This window comes from Sphaeramia orbicularis, chromosome 12 (genome assembly GCF_902148855.1).
Source record: "Sphaeramia orbicularis chromosome 12, fSphaOr1.1, whole genome shotgun sequence".
Taxonomy (NCBI): domain Eukaryota; kingdom Metazoa; phylum Chordata; class Actinopteri; order Kurtiformes; family Apogonidae; genus Sphaeramia; species Sphaeramia orbicularis.
Genome location: NC_043968.1, coordinates 8,541,618 through 8,563,914, shown reverse-complemented (window position 1 = coordinate 8,563,914; position 22,297 = coordinate 8,541,618). Strand labels below are relative to the sequence as shown.

The following is a 22,297-nucleotide window of genomic DNA, read 5'->3' as shown; positions in this document are numbered from 1 at the left end:
ATAATTTTTATACGTTTAGTTAGTTTTGTAAACACACAATACAGATTAAGTTAGTTTTTGTTCTTTTTTTTTAAATAGTTTTATTTATTTCAGTTAACAAAATGTTTTTACAATCTAGTTTTCGTCATTTTGTTAGTTTTTGTTTATGATAATAATATCGACATCTCATATGTACAAGACGGTGTGTCTATTATGTATGTCAGGGGTGTCAAACTCCTTTTAGTTCACAGGCCAGATTCAGCTAAATTTGATCTGCAGTGGGCTGAACCAGGAAAATAACAGAATAATATATAAAAAATGTCAACTCCAAACTTTTTCTATGTTTTACAGCGAAAAAAGTAAATTTACATTATGAAAAGGTTTACATCTACAAACTATCCTTTCAAAAGATGTGAATAACATGAACAAACTGAAAAAATAAGGGTAATTTAATAATATTCTGCCTTCGTTTATCATTCACACATGTTCATTATAACTTACAGATCACAGTGGATCTACAAACACAAAACATTTAGTAACAGGCAGAATATTGTTAAAATTGTACTTACTTCTCTTAAGACATTTCAGGTTATTCACATTTTTTTGCAAAATTATACTTTGTTTTAGTGTAAATACATGAAAATATTTACATTTACAAAGACAAACATCTGAAATTTTCATTATTTATATTTTACGATAGTATTTTACTGACATTGAATTGGTCTGAATGTGGAACCTGGAATAAAAGGATTAATATCTTCAGTGGAATTTTTGCATTTCACAAATTCATCCCCAGGGCCGGACTGGACCCTTTGGTGGGCCGGATTTTTGGCACCTGTAATATACGTCTGTGTCCCCATTATGTTTACAACTATAATCTATATCTTAGCTTTTAGTGGCCAAAGGTCAAAGGTCAGGGTTGCTATGACCTCATTTCTGTGTGTGCTGAAAAAAAATTACCCAAAATGTGAATGTGGGGTAATAAGTGCTTTGTAAATGCATCTACTGTGTGTGTTCAGCAGATGGCAGCAGCAGACTCCATCCATCCTAACACCATGAAGCGGTAGACCAGACAAACTTCACTTTTCATCACCGCTGCGTCACGTCCGCGCGTGCCCCTCCACAGAGCGTGTATTAGTTGACAGGTTCAGTCCCACACAGACCAGAGCCAGTGACAGACAGGGAACAGACCAGTTCACCTGCTTCCAACTATGAAGAACCTGCACTTTAAAGACTACTTCTGGGTGAGTTTAGATTCATTCAGTCCATTCATTGTTTATAGATGATGAGTAAAATATGTCATGTGTAACAGTAAGTTATGGTTTTCATCATTTCTCAGTTTTTTATTTATTTATTTTTTATTATTATTATTTTTATTTAAATCTAAGTTTTAGTGGGAATATGGCCACCATTTTTGTTCACATTTTTTCACTTCCTTGCTAGTTTCTAGTAGTACTGAAAGCTGTCCTTATGTTTTTAACCCTTTCATGCATAGCAGTCACTCCAGTGGACAGCTATTCTCCAGCTGTTCTCTTGTATATTCATGACTTTTGTTGTTTTATTTGCATATCAGCCAACACAGTGAATGCTAAAATGCACCATCTCATACACTGCAATTCATACCATTCCTGTAACTTTGCTGTTCTTGATAAACTTAATCTGCACTAACATGTTTGAGTGTAAATCATTTGCTTATTGTTATAGACTGTAATTCACAGTTTTTAACCCTCCGGTATCCCGTCCAGCAGGGCCCTCACTAAGCACCAAGTGTGCCTTTTTGGAACACTTGTGGAAGAATGTCAAAAACATTTTCATAGAGTTTGTTTTTATTCTTTTACAATTTTTTCTATTTCATCAACTTGAGCTGTAAATAAAAATACCAAAACTCAATAATTGTCACATTTTTAACCCTTTAAATGCAGTGTTTGTAATGTAAACAAACAGTTTTTTTTTTTATGCAAAAAAACACAAAAAATATTTCTTTTCAATATACTACATAAAAAGTGGATCACATTATATTTGATTTTTTCATCCTGGCATATGTCAATGATTAACAACAACATTGGTTAATTTGCATTATTATTTTTGGCGCTAGGTCAAATGTTCAAAAACACTAGCATCTGTCACCAAGTGTGCCAAAAATGCATACCTATAAATCAAACTATTAAATATTATATATTGATTTATTTTTCTGCTCTAATTTGATTTATTTTAGTAAATCCAGCTCAGCCCTAATCATACAGATCAAATGGAAGGAATAGTGCATTTTCGGCACACTTGGCAGACAGATGCTAGTCTGGTCATTTTCTTTTGTTTACAATGTGCACATTTGAGTTGGTGGCCAGAATTTGAAAGATCATGCAAAAATGAACACTTTTGAATTCTAACCATATTTAAATTGTGAAAAATAATATGAAGTTTTTTAACATGAAGTGCAAAGTGTGCCTAAAAGGCACACTCGGGTACCGGATGGTTAAACAAAAAGTTGGGGTTTTTTTTGGCATATCATCTCCATGAAGTGAGTAATAACTGAGAAAACATCAGATTAGCTGCATTAAAATGTTTTTATTTCATAGTTTTCACACAGTATATCACTTTTTTAATGCATTTTAAAGACGTGTTTCTTTGCTTCAAAAATTAAACTCATGGTGTCCAGCTGAGTGAACATTTTTGTAACTCCATAAAAATAGGTTCATTAACCCTTTCATGCATGAATTATGAAAACCTTAATCAAGATTTTTTTCCAGAGTGTTTTTATTCCTCTTTAGGCATGAAAAAAAAAAAGCGATGGATTTTTTGACTCTATTAAATCAAGGAGTTACAAAAATGTTCACTCAGCTGGACACCATGCGTTGATTTTAGAAGCAAAGAAACATGCATTTACTGATATACTATGTGAAAACTATGAAATAAAAAACATTTTAATGCTGCTAATCTGATGTTTTCTCACATTTTAATACATCTGCATGGAGATAATATGCAAAAAGACAAACAACTTTTGTTTAGAAAAAAAACCCAAAACTGTTTATTACAGTCAGTAACAATTAGCAATTTTTACACTCCAACATGTTAGTGCAGATCAGGTTTATCTAGAACAGCAAAGTTACAGTAATGGTATGAATTGCAGTGTATGGGATGATGCACAAAACAACAAATCCTAATACAAGAAAACACCTTTGATCAGCTGTCCACTGTAGTGACCACTATGCATGAAAGGGTTAAAAAAATTCAGTCACATTGGTTTTTTCATGTCTAAAGAGGAATAAAAACACTCAGGGAAAAAAAAGAAAATCTCGACTACGGTTCTCATAATTCATGGATCAATCAAAGGGTTAATACTGTAGTAAAGTCCGTAGTGCAGTTGTAGCGGCTTTTTTTCATCAAAATTAAATCAACTTAGGTTTAGGTTAGTTTATTTCAGACACAGACATAATACAAAACATGAAACAAAAATAAAATAATAATAATACACAAATAAAAAAATCAAACAATAGAAAAATATAATATAATGATAAACACACAAAAAATCAAACAATAGAAAAAAAAAGACAAAAAAAAGAAAGAACTTAAAGGTGACTGAACTCAAGACTGTAACAGAACTCAAATAACCACTAGATGCACCATGGGTTTGTGGTTTACGCAGTCAAAAATACAGTGTCCATATCATAGATGTAGTTCAAGTGGATTGTTTTAGGATTTTTAAGGCAAACAACAAACAAGGCCTTTTGTGCTGTCTGTCCTGCTCATCCTGTCTGACTGTGAATGACTGGTTTTCTGGTTATCTGGTATAAAACCCTGGGCCCACCCAGGTGCATGCTGGTCTAAGTTGGTGCTCCCTATTTATACCCAGGTGCCCACGGTCTAAACCAATAAGAAAACACAAAACAAAAAGATGCTAAATACCAAAGAATGAAAGCAACAACCATGAAAATCAAAAAATATCATCTAAATATTAAACAAACAACAAAATAAACAATTAGCAAAAACTACTAAACTAGTAAACCAAAAAGATAAATTAACTTAAACAGACAGATAGCTCCTACAGTATTTGAACAGACTGATGATACAGGCCTTCATCTGATCCAAATGATGAGAGGTGCAGCTCAAAACATCAATTTACACTCTGTGTGTTGATTCCCAGCATTAAAATGTGGATTTTGTGTCTGCATGCTGTGATGCTTTTGACATCATGGTGTGAATTTAGAGAAACATTCAAGTTTAGACACGTCCTCTTTATAGTACAGGACTGGGGTTCCAGGAATAAAGTGGTTTGTGGTAAAGTCTGTCCTTTCTGTTTTGAAGTGAACTAATACAGTAAATGATGCAGCCTCTTCAAACAGACGGAACAGTCATTTAGTTCCATTTTTATGAACAGAACACGGACCTGACCAGCACAGCAGGTTACGATGCCATTATCCAGTATCACAGCGACTGCAGGAGGACGTGCAAAGAGGTGGAGGAGTTCATGAAAGCAAGGTACAGCACACACAACGTACTGTAAACGACAGAAGGACTCTGACTGTAACCCATGAAGACCCAGGGCTGCTTTTATGACTGTTCCCAAACATGTTTTTCTCTCTATTTTAACCTTTCTGAAATGATGCATCACCACTGATTCTAATATTATCCTCTGTATTTTGCATTTTTTCAGTAAAAATCACGCATTTTCCTATATTTAATTCACTGATCATGTATGTTCATAAACCCTCAGATTAAAGTAGGTTATCACATCAGAGACAGAGAAAACTGAAGGGAAAAGCTTTTTCAGCAAAAACATCAGTAACTGAACATAAAACTTTAACCATTCTTAAGTAATTTATCATCATTTGTTCTAATATTATCCTCTGTATTTTGCATTTTTTCAGTGAAAATCATGTATTTTCCCATATTGAATTCACTGATCATGTCAATTTTCATCAAAAACTCAGATTAAGTTATTATTATTATATCAAAAACAGTGAAAACTGAAGAAAAAGTGACTTTTTCAGCAAAAATATCAATAACTGAACATAAAACAAGTGTGTCCATCATCAACAGTATTTTACCAATTATTTACATGTATTGATAGGATTAGTGGATCAACAGGTATTAAACAGTTCAAATCAGTTGGTGATTCAGTTCATTGGTGGATGTTTGGGTCTTTATGGGTTAATTTACAGTTAATATAACATCATCTGGAAAATCTGACTGTACTGTAAAACTTTTGTTGCAGTTCCCAAATGAATTTTTCCTCTCTATTTAACCATTCTTAAGTAATTTATCATAATTTGTTCTAATATTCTCTGTATTTTGCATTTTTCAGTGAAAATCATGTATTGTCCCATATTTAATTCACTGATCATGTAGATTTTCATCAAAAACTCAGATTAATGTTGTTATTATTATTATTATTATTATTATTATTATTATTATTATTTTTATTATATATTATTATATCAAAAACAGCAAAAATCTAAGAAAAAGTGACTTTTTCAGCAAAGATGTCAATATTTGAATGTAAAAATTAGTGTGTCCATCCACTGTCATTGATCCAACTCCATGGGTTTTACTGGTGAATCAATGTTGTAGAAGATGACAGTGTTTCCATGGTAACTACAGAGCCTCTGATCATCCAAATGGGTCATATCTGATGACCATGAAAAGATGAAGAACTGTATTTTACACCAATTATTTACATGTAATGATAGATACAGATATTAACATTTTAGATCAGTAGATGTTTGGGTCTTTATGGGTTAAAGTAAGAATACTACTTTAATTTACAGTACAGTCAGATTTTCCAGATGATCATATTCTATCATCTTAAAAAAAGTTAACTGAAATTATAGCATGAACATAAAGTCATGGAAAAAATTCTTAGCCCACCCCTTGTTTTCTTCAGTTTCTTGTTCATTTTAGTGCCTGGTCTAACTAAAGGTCCATCTGTTTGTATAAATATAATGATAACAACAAAAATAGCTCAGTAGTTTAATTTCAGAGCTGATATCTATCCATTTAACATGTTTTCTTGATAAAAAAAACAAAAAAACAAAATCACTTCAGTTCTCCATCAGTATCTGTGTCATTGTACTGATAAAAACAGTGCTTTTATTCATTCCATGTTTTCTTTTCTGTCTGTTTAGTCACATGATCCACACAGGAGTTAGGACTGGATTGCATAACTATTGTTTTTGATGACTTTTGATGGTCTAATAATTTTTTCCATGACTCTACATTAGTTCAGGTTACACAAAGCAACATTACACACACAATATGTGTATATGGCAGTGGTTGGTTTGGTGTCTCAGTGGACTAAATCTGTAAAGCTGTGGTAAAGGTTTCACTTTTGCTACAATATGGTGGATCTGAAGGGAGGACAGGTGTCAGAGCAGGAAACTGATATGAAAATGAACTATAATTAATTACAATCAGGGGTGTAAGAAAATATCGGTTCTGCAATACATCGCGATATTTCACTTCATGATACTGTATTGATATTTTAAAGTATTTATTCAAATGCAGACATGGCGGAGATTCATTTTAATTTTTTGTTTTTCTTTTTGTTTATCATGCTCTTTTATTTCTATATTCACATGGGTATTTTGTTCTGTTGTTTGTATTCTACAACAGTAGTATTGTGATGTTGCAGGTCATAAATGTAGTTTTTTGAAACTGATAACGGTTATTTCAGGCATCCTAAAATCCCTTTTTACTGTCTGAAAGAGGCAGATGTTTGGTTTTTTTTATTGTGAATGCACAAAAATAATGTTCTGATGTTGGATGATTCAGGGACTGAACACTATGTTTTGTTTTCACAAGAATATGAACATCTGAGCAGGATCTTAAATATGTAATGTCTGTAAAACTATATTTATTTAGTTATTTTTTGTTTGTTTTTTGTACTGGTAAAGCCACGTGTTAAACCTTTATTTATCCAAATCCTGCACTATAAGTTTTTCCCAGGAAATAATCTTTTAAAAAAAGAAACAAAAAAAAAATCACCTTGTTAACAGTATTGTGATATATCGTGATATATGTATCGTGATCCTAGTATTGTGATTTGTATTGTATGCAGATTGTTGCCAGTACACAGCCCCACTTACAATAATCAAATAGAGGAACTTAACCAAGCGTCTTGCAAGTGTGACGTGCCTTGGGCTTAGAAATCATTATCATAAAGTGCAAATGTTTCAGACGTAAAAGGAGAAAGTATTTCATATCTGACTTTATTGCGAATTTGTTTCAAATCAGGAACAGAAAAAAGTTGCTAACTCACAACCCTTTGGTTTGCATTTTACACTTCCAATAATCTATAATGATTTTATGACAGAGTCATTTATCAAGTTTGACTTTTAAATTGTGAGTCTTTTGTTCCTGGGGTAATAATTAATCTTTGTCTATTTTTAGTTTTTGTGATGGTTTTGTCTTTCCTTCGTTCCCACATGCTGCTGCAGACGTCTTAAACTGCTGTAGCGGTAGAAAAAAAAAAAGTGTTTTGAAGAGACAGAACACTTTGGTGAAATCAAATCCAGGCCCAGCCATATGAAAGGACGATGTTAGAAGTTCCCTAGTGTTTGCATTTGTAAGTAATTTGAAAACCACATCATATGTGAGTCTGCAGCAGCCGTCACACTTAATGAGACAGAGGAACCATGTTAGAAATAAAGACAAACCCAATCTGCTGTGCTGCGTGGATGGAGTATGTGTAAATAAAGAGTGTAAGAAATGAGTCAAATATGATGTTTTTAACCCTTTATCAGTCAAGTGACTATTTTTGGTAATTACCACAGACATTACAAGACAGTAGTCGCTTTTCCATCGACTCTCAAATTGTGTGATATAACTTGCGCATAAAAATATAAAGTGGGAAAAATGTACAGAACAATCTGTCTCACTTAGTTTGTAAGTGCATTCATGTATTTGACCCATTTGGTATTTAACCCAAACAGACCCAGTGGTACTTTGTGCTAGTTCCCAAATGAATTTGACTATTGAACCTTTCTTAAGTGATTTATCACCATTTATTCTAATATTCTCCTCTGTATTTTGCATTTGTTTAGTGAAAATCAGGTATTTTCCTATATTTAATTCACTGATCATGTAGATGTTCATAAAAGCTCAGATTAAAGTTGAGGTTTATTAGATCAGAAACAGAGAAAACTGAAGAAAAAGTGACTTTTTCAGCAAAATCTCATTAACTGAACATAAACCCAGTGTGTCCATCCACTGTCATTGATCCAACTCCATGGGTTTTACTGGTGAATCAGTGTTGTAGAAGATGACGGTGTTTCCATGGTAACTACAGAGCCTCTGAACGTCCAAATAGGTCATACTGTATCTGATGACCATGAAAAGATGACGAACTGTATTTTACACCAATTATTTACATGGATTGATAGGATTAGTGGATCAACAGGTATTAAACAGTTCAGATCAGTTGGTGATTTGGTTTGTTGGTGGATGTTTGGGTCTTTATGGGTTAATTTACAGTTAATATAACATCATCTGGAAAATCTGACCGTACTGTAAAACTTTGTTGCAGTTCCCAAATGAATTTTTCCTCTCTATTTAACCATTCTTAAGTAATTTATCATCATTTATTCTAATATTATCCTCTGTATTTTGCATTTTTTCAGTGAAAATCATGTATTTTCCCATACTGACTCACTGACCACGTCGATTTTCATCAAAAACTCAGATTAAAGTTATTATTATTATTATATCAAAAACAGTGAAAACTGAAGAAAAAATGACTTTTCAGCAAAGATATCAATATTTGAATGTAAAAATGAGGTTGTCCATCCACTGTCACTGATCCAACTCCATGGGTTTACTGGTGAATCAATGTTGTAGAAGATGACGGTTTTCATAGGTCATATCTGATGACCACGAAAAGATGACAAACTGTATTTTACACCAGTTATTTCCATGTATTGAAAGGATTAGTGGATCAACAGGTATTAGACATATTAGATCAGTAGATGTTTGGGTCTTTATGGGTTCAGTTCCATATAAATCTTTGTGTATTATGTAATTCACTTTGACATTTGACTGTATCTACAATCTGGGAACTTCCCCTTTAATGAAACATAAACTAATGAAAAATTACAATCATAAGATAAATGCTCTAGCACATACTTCCTGTTCTGACTTTTTTTTTTTTTTCAGAGCATCATCGAGGAGAAATACGCTAAAGATCTCCTTGGTTTGTCCAAGAAGTGCGGCTACAATGAAATGAAGTAAGAGAACCCATGCTATTGCAACACATTTGCATCTTTTTACAGTCAACCCCAAATTATGAAAGATAATAGTGCAGGGGTGTCAAACATGTGTCCCAGGGGCCAAATGTGGCCCGCCAAAGGTTCCAATCCGGCCCGTGGGATGAATTTACAAAGTGCAAAAATTTCACAGTCAAGGCTGCGGAACTCATTTTAGTTCAGGTTCCACATACAGACCAATATGATCTACAGTCAAATAATAACAGCAGAAGAACCGACAAAAAAGAATGACTCCAGATTTTCTTCTCGGTTTGATGTGAAAAAAATTACATTATACCGATAAATAATGACAACTTCAAAGTGCAAAAAAATAACATTAAATTATGAAAATATTTACATTTACAAACTATCCTGTAACAATAAAATGTGAATAACTTGAACAAATGACCAGCCTGAAATGTCTGAAGAAAATTCAGCACAATTTGAACTATTTTCCACCTGTTCCTCAGTGTTTAGTGTCTTTGTAGATCTGATCCATAATGCACATGTAGAAATGAGAAGTGGAGGCAGAATAGTGTTAAAAATGCACTTATTTTTCTTGAGAAATTTCAGGTTTTTTTCAGGTCATTCACATCATTGTTGTTTGGATGGTTTATAAAAGTAAGTATTTTCATAATTTAATGTTTGTTTGTTTTTCTACGCTAAAAAAAGACAAACATTTGGAGTTGTCATTATTTCTAGGTTATTCTGTTATTATTGACTGCTCCGGCCCACTGCAGATCAAATCAGGCTGAATGTGGACCTGAAAGAAAATGAGTTTGAGAACCCTGTATTAGTGTTTGTGCCTGATTCAGAAAGTGAAATAGAAGCAGTCAGTCCACTCACTGAACATAGGATGGTTTAGACTTGTGGTTGAAAAAGGTGACATTCCTGATGAGCGTGTTCTGTGGAAATGCTGTGTTTCACCTTCAGTGGAGTGTGTTGTACTGTGCAACTGGGTGTGCTCAGTGTTCACCACAGGTCAGTCATATCCTGCAACACAACACTAATGAACAGTTTCTTTACCAGAGCCATAACAATACTGAACGCTGCACTGAAAGCCCAACGGCCAAATTAGAATGTGCAATAATATTCGACTGCTTCTATGGAACTGGTTCTATGAGGGGCTAAAAATTCACAACCAGATGTCGACTAATGTTATGAAGCAAGTTTGGAAGCACTTTGGGTCTGTTTTAAAATAAAGAAATACTGAGATAAAAGAGAAACTATTTTTCAGATAAAACACATTTTAAAAAATTATTTTACATTATATTTAATACAAAAATCCGCATGTAACACGGTGAAAAGGACACGAAAATTACACGCTACTGTTTTTGGAATGTCTTTTATTCTCTCACAGGTACATTTTGGGAATTGAACTAATTATGCAAAAGGCAGAGTGTTTCACAAAAATGACCGCTGTTGCAAATCATTTGTGATTTATGTGTTTAACTGGGCAGGTTCTGCATGTAACTCAAGTGGACACGATGGGTTACACCCGAAACCTGGAATGAGACTGAAATTCATGAAAAACCCATATGTCTGGATTAGAAAAACCACTAGGATCATCAAATTCTGTGTCTGTCTGTCGTCTGTCTGTCTGTCCTATTCTATTCTATTCTATTCTATTCTATTCTATTCTATTCTATTTAATCTATCTATATATAAGACCATTTACAGCCAGGTGGCCCAGATCAAATGCACTGACACCTATAGATAGTTTTTCATGTCTCAATTTTGGCCCCAATATTTAATTAAAAAAAAATCATTAAATTCTTATTTTATTTTTATATCATTTTTATACAAAATCTGCATGTAACACGGTCAAAAGGAGACAAAAATTATGTACTACAATTTTTTTGAATATCTCTTTCTTCTCTCACAGGTACATTTTGGGAATTGAAATAATTATGCAAGGCAGAGTGTTTCACAGAAATGACCGCTGTTTGCAAAAATCATTTGTGATTTATTTGTGTTTAAATGGGCAGGTTCTGTATGTAACATGAGTAGACACCATGGGTTACAACACGAAACCTGGAGTGAAACTGAGATTCATGAAAAACCTAAATGGTTTGGATTAGAAAAACCACTGGGATCTTCAAACTTAACAGTGTCTTTATTTATAGTCTATATAAGACCATTTACAGCCATGTGGTCCAGATCAAATGCACTGACACCTATAGGTAGTTTTTCATGTCCCAGTTTTTGGTCCTATTTTGTACCCAGTATTTTATCAAAAATTCATTAAATTTTTATATTATTTTTATACAAAAATCTGCATGTAACACGGTGAAAAGGACATGAAAATTACGCTCTACTATTTTTTGAATATCTTTTTATTCTCTCACAGGTACATTTTTGGAATTGAACTAATTATGCAAAAAGCAGAGTGTTTCACAAAAATGACCGCTGTTGCAAATTATTCTTGATTTATGTGTTTAACTGGGCAGGTCTGCATGTAAACACAAGTGGACACGATGGATTACGCATGAAACCTGGATGAGACTGAAATTCCTGAAAAACCCGCAGTGAAAAAAATAAGACAAGAAAATATAATTAAAAAAAAAAAAATCTACAATTTATCAAAGTAACATAAGCATAGAGCTTAATTGAATAAAAAAACTGGATAAAGTATGAATAGGTGCAGTTATCAGTATGAACAGTATTATCAGTATTAACAGTATGAACAGTGTTATCAGTATGAACAGTAGGAACAGTATGTGTATGTATAAAGGGACTCTTTTATGGAGCTGCACCCAAATTTCATTGCATGGAAATACACTGACAATAAAGTCTCTTATCTCACCACCATAACATTACTGTTGTGAAGTATAATTACTGTACTTCAGTAGTATTTTTAGGTATCTGTACTTGATTTATTTGACAGCTTTTAAATTTTACTCTCTACATTTTAACACATCAGTTCTAATGCATCATTGTGCACCGTCGATGATCAAGATTTCAACATAAATGGACAACAACGTACATTATCAGATTAAAATGACATGAAAGTACACTCGCAGTCAATGAAACTTTGAGACCATATTTTTCGACATAATTTTTATTTTGAAACCCTGAACTGGAATTTTTTCAAATGAATCATTTGTTTAGGATATGGCATACAGTAACAAAAATCAAAAGTTTCAAGAATCATTTCAAAACAAAAACTTAACAAAAGAAAATGGCACCTGCCAAACACGAAGTCCCACAGTCAATACCAGGTATGGCCTCCGTTTACTTTGATGCAGGCGGCGATTCGTTGGCGCATGTTTTGGACTAGGCGTCGGATGGTGTCCTGCAGAATCCTGTTCCACTCTTGCTGTAGTGCCTGGATCAGCTGCTGCCTGGCTACGCCTGGCTGTATGGACTCAACTTCAACTTTATTTATCCTTAGAAAAGGAAATTCGGTGTGCAGCAGGGGTTCATAAACACATAAGCACATACGCAGAAAACAGCCCCCCCAGATGCCACCCCAATAAAATTACACAATACAAGACAACACACAATGAGCCCCTCCCCTTCCCAACACAAGTTAAAAAGGTCCAGTAGGGCACGTACACAAGTTAATGCCATATGGCCATGGGCTTTCAAAAATAAATAATCACTAAAAGATTTTAAAAATTGACGTATGAAAAAAGAAAAAAAAAACAAAAACTAGATATCAGCTACTTGAATTCAGATTCCTAATAAAGGAGTCCCTAGCCCGTCCGGTTCTCAGTTGAGGAAGCCTAAAACGGCGACCAGAGGGGAGCAAATTAAACTCCCCAAAAAAGTGGTGATCAGGGCAGTTTTAAAATTTGCTTGGCCTTACCGCTGACCCGTTTGTCATATACGTCCTGAGGCTGGGTTAGCTGGACCCCAACCACCTTTGATGCTACTGGAGCTCAAACCGGCCTCCCCCCATACCCAGTGACCAGAGATGTTGTTCACGTGATAGACGTGGCATGATGCCGTTCACTGGACTAACAACGGTGGGCCTTTTTTGGGCCTTTATATCGGCCTTCCAACCAATCCTCAGATTGTGCAGATACCCACTAGTACTGCTCAGTGTGTATTTTGGTCCACTTCTGCAAAGAGACCAACCCATGTGCAATGAACCGTGGACCAACTCATCATTTCTGAACTACCCCAGCACTAAGGCATCAATAAATCCACAATGAATAATTACAACCCCTACAAGCAGAAATATGCAGACATTTATAGCTCAAAGTTTTATTGACTGTCAGTATAAAAACAACAACATGAGAGTACTATGGAACATTAACTACAGATTAAAGAGAGGTTCGACTGTGTGGAGGAAAAGGTGTCAGAATGCTTCTGTTCTGTTCCTGACACTGGAAAACTGATTTGCACATTGAGTGAGTTTGTTTTTTTTTTTTGTTTCATATTTATGGCACACTGATGTCAACATTAACCAGGTTTGTAAACACCATTACTTTTAGATTTGCATATTTTTTTTAGGAACAAATAACAATGAAACCAGACAAACAATACAATGAAAAGAATACTAAGACATAATCTGAATAAAATAATTAGGAGTGAAGTTTTTATTCGACATTTTCATTGGCTCCACAATATCATGTGATGTTGTTGCCACTGAAATATGCTTCAAAGACCTACTCTGACACTTCTGACTAGATTTCATTTCAAGTCTATTAGTCAGATGCAATTTTTTTTTTTGCTTGACTTCTCACTTTTTTATGAGCAATAAACAAAAATACAACCATGTATTTTCTGTATCAGCAAGTCTAGTTCTTCTACTGTCAGCAGTCACATGATCAGTGTGGGTTTTGTTTCTGTTGTTTCGGTTTTAAGGTGTTAAAGTAGGAAGAGAAAGGAAGAAGTAGTAAGAAGTAGTGAAGCAGGGAACATTCTCACACATTATAAAGCCTATTTCCAAGAAAAACAATTAAAAAGAAATAATAAAACTAAGATATGCATTTTTTCATTTGTTTGAATCTTTATTAAACTGAGAAATACAAAAAAGGCAAAGATTTTCATTGTTTTCCACTGAGCAACTTCATTTTTATTATTAAATTATGAACAACTATAGAACGATAGAACGATAGATGGATATAGAACGATAGATAGACGTAGATAGACGATAGATAGATAGATAGATAGATAGATAGATAGATAGATAGATAGATAGATAGATAGATAGATAGATAGATAGATAGATAGATAGATAGATAGATAGATAGAATCCAGCTCATGTTTCAGCTTATTTTCAGGTTCTACACGTCAAACATTTTCAGTAACAGATGTCACCTTATCATCTGTGATGGTCTGGGGCTGCATCGGTGTCCACACTGCTGACCTGCACATATGTGAAGTAGGGATGTAACAGTTACCAGTATAATGATAACCGCAGTAAAATTCCGACATTTAGTATTACTGTTTAAATTCTAATCATCATGATAACCATGTTTGATTACCACACTTTCAACACAAACATAACACTGGTCTACAAGGAAAATGCTTCCAGAATAAAAGTACTGAAATTTTACCACATGAGAGTCACGGATAAAGAAAAATCCAGTCAAAAATGCTGGTTGGCTGAACTTCCAAGACACAGCCTTGGGTCAAAATGTGAAATTCAAGAATTACGAGAGAATGGGTTTGACTCCACAGGAATATTGTCTCAGAGCTACAAGATCTACTTCAAAACACTGTCTGCAACATTAGAATACATTCACTTTACAGGTTCTATTTAGTGGAAGATTTATAAAACTATTATATAAATGTACATAAACCAATATATGTGTAATAACACTTTATCATATACCTTGAAAACATCAGCAAACTGGCACTTTTGTCATTTATTTTCCAATTAATCTTATTAAAATACATAACATTTAGCACATTTAATGTCTGAAGCAAATCATTTCTAAAAAATTGTAGACCAGTGTAATATAGAAAATGGTCAAACAGTGTCCATAAGGCGTCATCTTTAATGCACATGTGTATGTTTGATGTTTACATGTTAATATTTGAATGTTTCTGCCACAGAGAGTACATTGTGCTGTTATTTTATTTGGGTTTTTTTTGGTTTTGTTTGCTTGGATTTTTTTTTTTTTTTTCAAATACTATTTCATTGTGTGTATAAGTACTTTTTGAACATTTTGAGCACATTTCAACAATACTGCGATAATAACGATAACCGTGATAATTTTGGTCACAATAACCGTGATATGAAATTTTGTATCATTACATCCTTAGTGTGAAGACATAGACTGGATATTTTATTGTGATATCTGTTCCTGAAGTTTGTCGTTCTTTCAGCAGGATGACACCAGACCTCATTCTGCACCACTTACATAAAATTCAAGCAAATAAAAAGTCAGAATTTTTGTTTTTATGACAAAATAGCTTAGACAATGTAGCTGGTTAGGGGGCGTTACACTGTAAGCCCGGATAAGCAGAGTTTACTCAAAAAATCTGAGGCAAGTGATTGCACTTAAATGATTTGAAGTAATGATCGACTATCAATTTGGTTTAAGTAGGTTCAACTTTAATGCTAAAAGTATGAACTTAAACTATTAAGTAGAAAACACTAAAAGACAAGTTATTTGTACTTATCGTACGTATTGTATTTATCTGTTGTAAAAATCAACCCCAACTATACAACCATTTAACTCAGCATTTTAGCTTACACTGACTAATTTTCTCAATTGCAGCCAGATTAATTTATCATTGACTAACAACTTTTTTTAAGACAACCAAACTCAAATCCTATTCTGACTTGAGTAGTTATGAAATTATTTAACTTAGTATACTGTAGTACGAATGGAAGTTGGTCCTAAGTCATTTGCCAGTACAAGACATAAGTTTGATTTGACAAAATGTTAAAAATCCCATTGTACATCAGCAGTTTTAGATGAACAGTAACCCATAGTTCTTCCTCTGGCTCTGAACTCATGGTGCAGCTGTACAAAAAAATACAAAAACAAAACACAAAGAAGGCCAATAAGACACTGCCATACACACATTGTGTGTGTGTGTGTGTGTGTGACAGGTATTCAACATTAAATTTATGTTTGTTTTTTAGCACCTGAAAAGGTCACTGGACATGTTCAAGTTACGTAAGTGCTTAGTATTTTTTAATCTTTATAGTACCCACTTCAGTTTCTATCATTCAGTTGTGTTTAAGAACCTGGTTTGTGTGTAGTGACCGTCTAAATCCTGTTTTTACTGCGCAGAGACTGAACACGTTAGCCTCGCTCACCTCAGCTGGCGCAAAACATGAGAGACGAGGCCAGAAACTGGAGGAATTTCGAGAAAAACAACGAGAAGCCAGAAAGAAGGTTTGCACTTTTACCAGCAGCGGTAAAAGTCACTGAAATAACTGTAGCATCTGAACAACAGCAGTGAAGTTCCAACCGTGTCGTGACAGGTGGAACAACAGAGGGACGCTCTCCACAAACAGAAAGGCGCTACAGTTTAAGAAGACGATGGACGTGAGTACAAAGCCAATACTCGTCACTTACAACAACCACAGTGTATTATTATACTGTAGATATTTGGAGACTTCTCAGATCGGGTCTGGGTTTGGCCTGGGAGAAGCAGATTATCCACAGGACGATGAAGACCGCATGATTCAAGACAATTAGGCTGAAAAAGCGACATTTTAAGTAGAGGTGTAACAAAATATTGGTTCTGCAATATATCATGATATTTCCTTTCACAATACTGTATCGATATTAAAAGTACTGTATCGATATTTTTAGTTCTTCAATCAAATGCAGACATTGTGGAGGTTCATTTTTTGTTTTTTTTTGTCTTTCTTATTTGTTTATATTTTATTTATTGTTATTTAACACTCTTATTAAATAATGTAGTTCCTTGTTGGGATTTCAGAAAAATAATGTTAGTTAATGTCAGTTACTATCTGAATTTTTTGTCTCTCAATTTACCTATGTCATAAATTTAGAAGAAAACAAAAATTCAGGTGCAAAAAATTCAGAAGCAAAAAAATCAGATGCACAAAATTCAGATCAACACATCCAGGACACCAAGGAAAAGCAATCAATTCTATCTCAAGTTGAACCGACAGCCAGCCAATTGAGTTACGTTAGGTTGGTCAGGTGACGCCGATGCAGGAAGATGGTCAGCGCGGATGTGTGATCAGAATTTTTTGCTTCTGAATTTTTTGCATCTGAATTTTTTGCATCTGAATTTTCTGCATCTGAATTTTTTAGCATCTGAATTTTCTGCATCTGAATTTTTTTTTCATCTGAATTTTTTGCATCCGAATTTTTTTTTTCTAAATTTATGAACATAGTTGAATTCAGAGACAAAAAATTCAAATGCTTAATTTCAATGCAAAAAAAAATTCAGTGCTAGAAATTCAATGGCTTTATATTCAAAATCTGATGAGACAGATTTACTTCCATATATCCGTCCACATGTACTTCAGATGCAAATGTATTTGTCCAAAGGCTCTACTATCTATTATGACAAGAGTCTGTATGTAACTCAAATGTAATACAGAAGTCATGTAACACATTACATTCTGAGACAGTATATTGTAAGGTAAGGAATTACTTTTAAATAACAGTAACGAGTTAGTTTGTTTTTTTAGTTTAGTTTATTTTGAATATGCCAGAAACAAAAGTAATCCTACTTAGTCCTTAGAAATAAAACAGATTACAAGAAAACATGAAAAAACATAGACATACCAAGGTTCTAATAGTTTTGGATTTTTCATTATAATTTACTTTTGTTTAATTTTACTTTTTTTTTCTCTAATTCAGTTCGTTTAATTAGTTTGTAGAGCAGGTTTGATAGTTACATCCGCCCTGTGGTATTGTGATCACTTGCTTTGTGTGTTTGCGCATTTGTGTGTTTGTTTGTTTGTTAGTAAGATAACTCAAAATGTTACGAATGGATTTTCATAACATTTTCAGGAAATGTTGATACTGGCACAAGGAACAAATGATTAAATTTTGGTGATCAGGGGGGTGGGGGGGGCAGATCTGTCTTGGTGGAGGTCTGCGCTCTCCAAGTGCTTTTCTTGTTATCATTATTATCACTTTTTTCTGATCAGTACTCTATTTTAAAAATGTGTATTTGTTTTGTCTGTGCAATAACTGTTTTATATGTTTTAGCAGTGTTTATGTTTTGTTTCTGTTTTTAATTCATGTCTTTTTCTAACTCTGTGACTCAGGAAATGCACAAGATTTCAATGTACCTATACTGCGATGTATCTGTGCAAATGGCAAATAAAGTCTATTCTATTCTATTCTATTCTATTCTAAAGATACAGGTGTGGCACCAGTTGTTTTTTTTTTTATGTTTTATGCTTTTATGCATTTATGTTTTTATGTGATAGGTAGAAAACACACACGTTATCTTTTAATTCTACTTTTTTTTTTTTAATCTAACTTAGTCTTGGGGGAGGGGCAGAATCTGCTTGGTGGAGGTCTGCGCTCTCCAAGTGCTTTTCCTTGTTTTTATTAGTTTTCATTATTTTCTAAATGCTTAGTTCTAGTGTTAATTTAGTTTTGTTGTCTCTTTCCTCTTCTTCTCTGTCGTCATATTCAAATAATCCCAGGCAGGACTCTGCTGCTTAGTCTCCATGTTTCCAGGTAGAGTGGGGACCAAAGACGACTGGAAACCACAAGTGAACACAAGTGACGGACCGTTAAATATCATATGGTGCCAGTGGCTAAAATTGCTTGAGGGAAATAATCGATTTCGTATCAATCCGACATTGACAAAGACGAAAACGAAGGGAATTTTATCCATAATTTTTAGGACGTTTTAGTTCATTTTGTAAGCACACAATACAGTTTCAGTTAGTTATTGTTTTTTCTTTTAATCATAGTTTTTTTAATTTCAGTTACGAAAATGTTTTTACAATTCTAGTTTCGTCATTTCGTTAGTTTCGTTACGTAATGACCTTGATACATACAGTACATTTAAACAAAGTATGACTTCATTTGGCATATTCAAAAACGAGTGGGAGGAAGTATAACAAGTAATCCGTAAAGTACAGTTTGGAAGTAACTTGCACGACACAGTATATTCAGTTACCTGTGCTCCTGTGACTGAATCCACCTGTAGAAAAACAGAAGTGTGTGCACACTAAGCAGCTGATGAGGAATCCGTGTCGAAAAGTTTCACATGGTATTGTGAAACGGTGAGAAGGTCATAAATCATTCTGCTGTGTTCTTCCTCTTTGGTGGGGGGGGGGGGGGGCGGCTCTGTCTGGGAAGTAGACCACATGGCATCACCCAACACCATTAAACCATTAGCAGAAGGAGAACTACTTCACTCAAAGCAGTTAACTGTGAAATATGTTCGTCTGTGGCACTGAAGGAGCTGGTTATTAGTGGATGTAATCATGAACAAACTGTAATAATAATAATCATAATAATAATAATAATTTATTTGTAAAGCGCTTTCAATCAAAGTGCTGTACAGATATAAAATCACTCACAATAAAACATAAAAGCTAAAAACATTAACAGTAAAAGCACATCAAGACTTATACACAGAGTAACAAGTGGGTCTTGAGCTTTGCTTTAAAAACATCCACAGAGCATGCTGCCTTATGTCCAGAGGAAGACTGTTCCAGGAGTGTTGGCGGACGGAAAGAAAAGGCTCGCTCACCGACATGAACAACTGTGTGTGGTTTACAGTCAGACTGACCACAGACCATCTGTCTCATCAGCTGTGGGGCTGTTTGAAACTTCTGTGATGATGAGGATACGTTTACAAATGGGTGCTTCTATGAAACTGGTACCTATCGCATTGATTTTAAAATTTTAATGTTTGCTTTTAAAGCTTTAATCCAGGGCTCTCAACTCATGTTCTTTCAGGTCCACATTCAGCTTGATTTGATCTCCAGTGGGCTGGACCATCAAATAATAACAGAATAACCTAGAAATAATGACTACTCCAAATTTGTCTTTGTTTTATTAAAAAAAAACTAAATTATGAACAATACTTACTTTTTAAAACTATCCAAACAAAAAAGATGTGACCTAGAAGCACTTGGAGAGCACAGGACCGCTGCCAAGGCAGATCAGTGCCCCCCCCCACCCCCCACCCACCCACCACCACCAATATTTAATCATTTGTTCCTTGTGCCAGTATCAACATCTCCTGAAATTTCATCCAAATCCGTCCTTAACTTTTTGAATTACCTTCCACACACACAGACAGACAAACCAACGCCAGCAAAACATAACCTCCTTGGCGGAGGTAATAACCTGAAAAACTGAAATTTCTTAAGAAAGTAAGTGCAATTTTAACGAGAAAAGCACTCGGAGAGCGCAGACCTCCGCCAAGACAGATCTGCCCCCCCCGATCCCCACCAAAATTTAATCATTTCTTCCTTGTGCCAGTATCAACATTTCCTGAAAAGTCATGAAAATCTGTCCATAACTTTTTGAGTTATCTTGCTAACAAACAAACAACATGCAAACACACAAAGCAAAGTGATCCCAATACCTCCTGGCAGAGGTAATATATTCTACCTCCACTTCTCATTTGTCCATGTGCATTATAGATCAGATCTGCAAAGACACCAAACACTGAAGAAACAGGTGGAAAATAGTTCAAACTGTGCTTAATTTTCTTTAGACATTTCAGGTTGTTCATATTTGTTCAGGTTATCCACATTTTTATTGTTTCAGGAAAGTTTGTAAATGTAAATATTTCATAATTAATGTTATTTTTTGCACTAAAACAAATTTTAAAATTTGAAGTTGTCACTGTCTAACTACGTATATCTGTCTAGCGGTCTGTCTTGGCGCAGGTCTGTGCTCTCAGAGTGCTTTTCTTGTTAGCTGCACCAGGAGGTGTTGTGATCACTTTGCTTGTGTGTTTGCGTGTTTGTTTGTTTGTTTGTTTTTTAGCAAGATAACTCAAAAGTTATAGACAGATTTTGATGAAATTTTCAGGAATGTTAAACTGGCGCAAAGAACAAATGTTTCATTGTTTTCAGTGTCATCTTTTAAGTCATTTCTTAAAATGCATTTTTATAGATTTGCCTTCATGTGATGTCTTGTTTTAATGTTGAATATTTAATGTTACCCTGTTTTGGTTATTCATTTATATTGATATACATGATGTTGTTTTATTCCACTCTTTCATTTCACATTTGACAGCATCATGTTCTGTTATTTTCTGCCCTCTCCACTGTGATACATTCAAGTTAGTCATGTTTGCTGTACTCATCTCTTTTATGTGTTGTTTGCTATGTTTTTATTCTGCTGTTGTGCACTTTTGCTTTGTCTGTCAAAGCACTTTGGAAACTCAGTTTTTAAAGGTGCTATATAAATAAAATTATTATAAGTTATTCTTATTGGTTTTGTAACTGGAAAAGCACTCAGAGAGCACAGAAGGCAGATCAGTTCATGCTTACCCCCCCCCCCCCCCCCCCCCACCACCACACCACCCCACCCCACCCCACCCCGGTCACCACCAAAATGTAATTATTTGTTCCTTGAGCCAGTGTCAACATTCCCTGAAAATTTCATCCAAATCTGTCCATAACTTTTGACGTATCTGTCACCGGACAGACAGACAAACCCCCCTGAAAACAGCCCCCCCCCTTGGCAGAAGTAATGCATGTGTTCCAGCTGTAAACAGACTTACGGACACCCTGTATGGATCTGTATTAAGCATTTCATTATGTAATTCTTTAGTCGAAGAAACCTATGAGCAGAAGTGCAGAGATAAAGAAGAAGCAGACCAGAATGTGAATCGAAACACCAACAACACCAAGCACATGACAGGTACAGTAGAAAGGATGCATTTCCTTATTTTTACACCAGCTAAAGTGCATTTACTTTGCATTTACTTCACTTTTACACTTAGTACATTTAGACTGTGGTTCACTCAGCAAGTGAGTATTTAGTATCTCAGTAGCATCATTGTTGTTTTTTTAACCTCATGACACTGCTGTGTCACTGTACGCAGATAACACAATTCAGCCAAAATATAATAATGCTAAGAGGCTAACAAACTCAGCATGGATGTAACTTTCATTTGGGGGGGTTGAGTATCAAGCAAATGCCTTTTCTGCCTCAGTTTAAACAGGAAAGTCTTAATTTATGTGAAAAAAACAA

The 22,297-nt window shown here is 34.5% G+C and overlaps 1 protein-coding gene across 1 annotated transcript in view; it reads left to right on the top strand.

Annotated features, from left to right (window-relative positions):
• LOC115430294 (exosome RNA helicase MTR4-like) overlaps positions 1-22,297 on the top strand; it is a 43,130-nt gene that overhangs the window by 18,632 nt on the left and 2,201 nt on the right. Inside the window, exons 14-17 of the mRNA XM_030150235.1 lie at positions 4,355-4,455; positions 12,464-12,575; positions 16,418-16,544; positions 21,875-21,964. Of these exons, the coding sequence (XP_030006095.1) occupies positions 4,355-4,455; positions 12,464-12,575; positions 16,418-16,544; positions 21,875-21,964 (430 nt within the window). The remainder of the gene's footprint in view (positions 1-4,354; positions 4,456-12,463; positions 12,576-16,417; positions 16,545-21,874; positions 21,965-22,297) is intronic.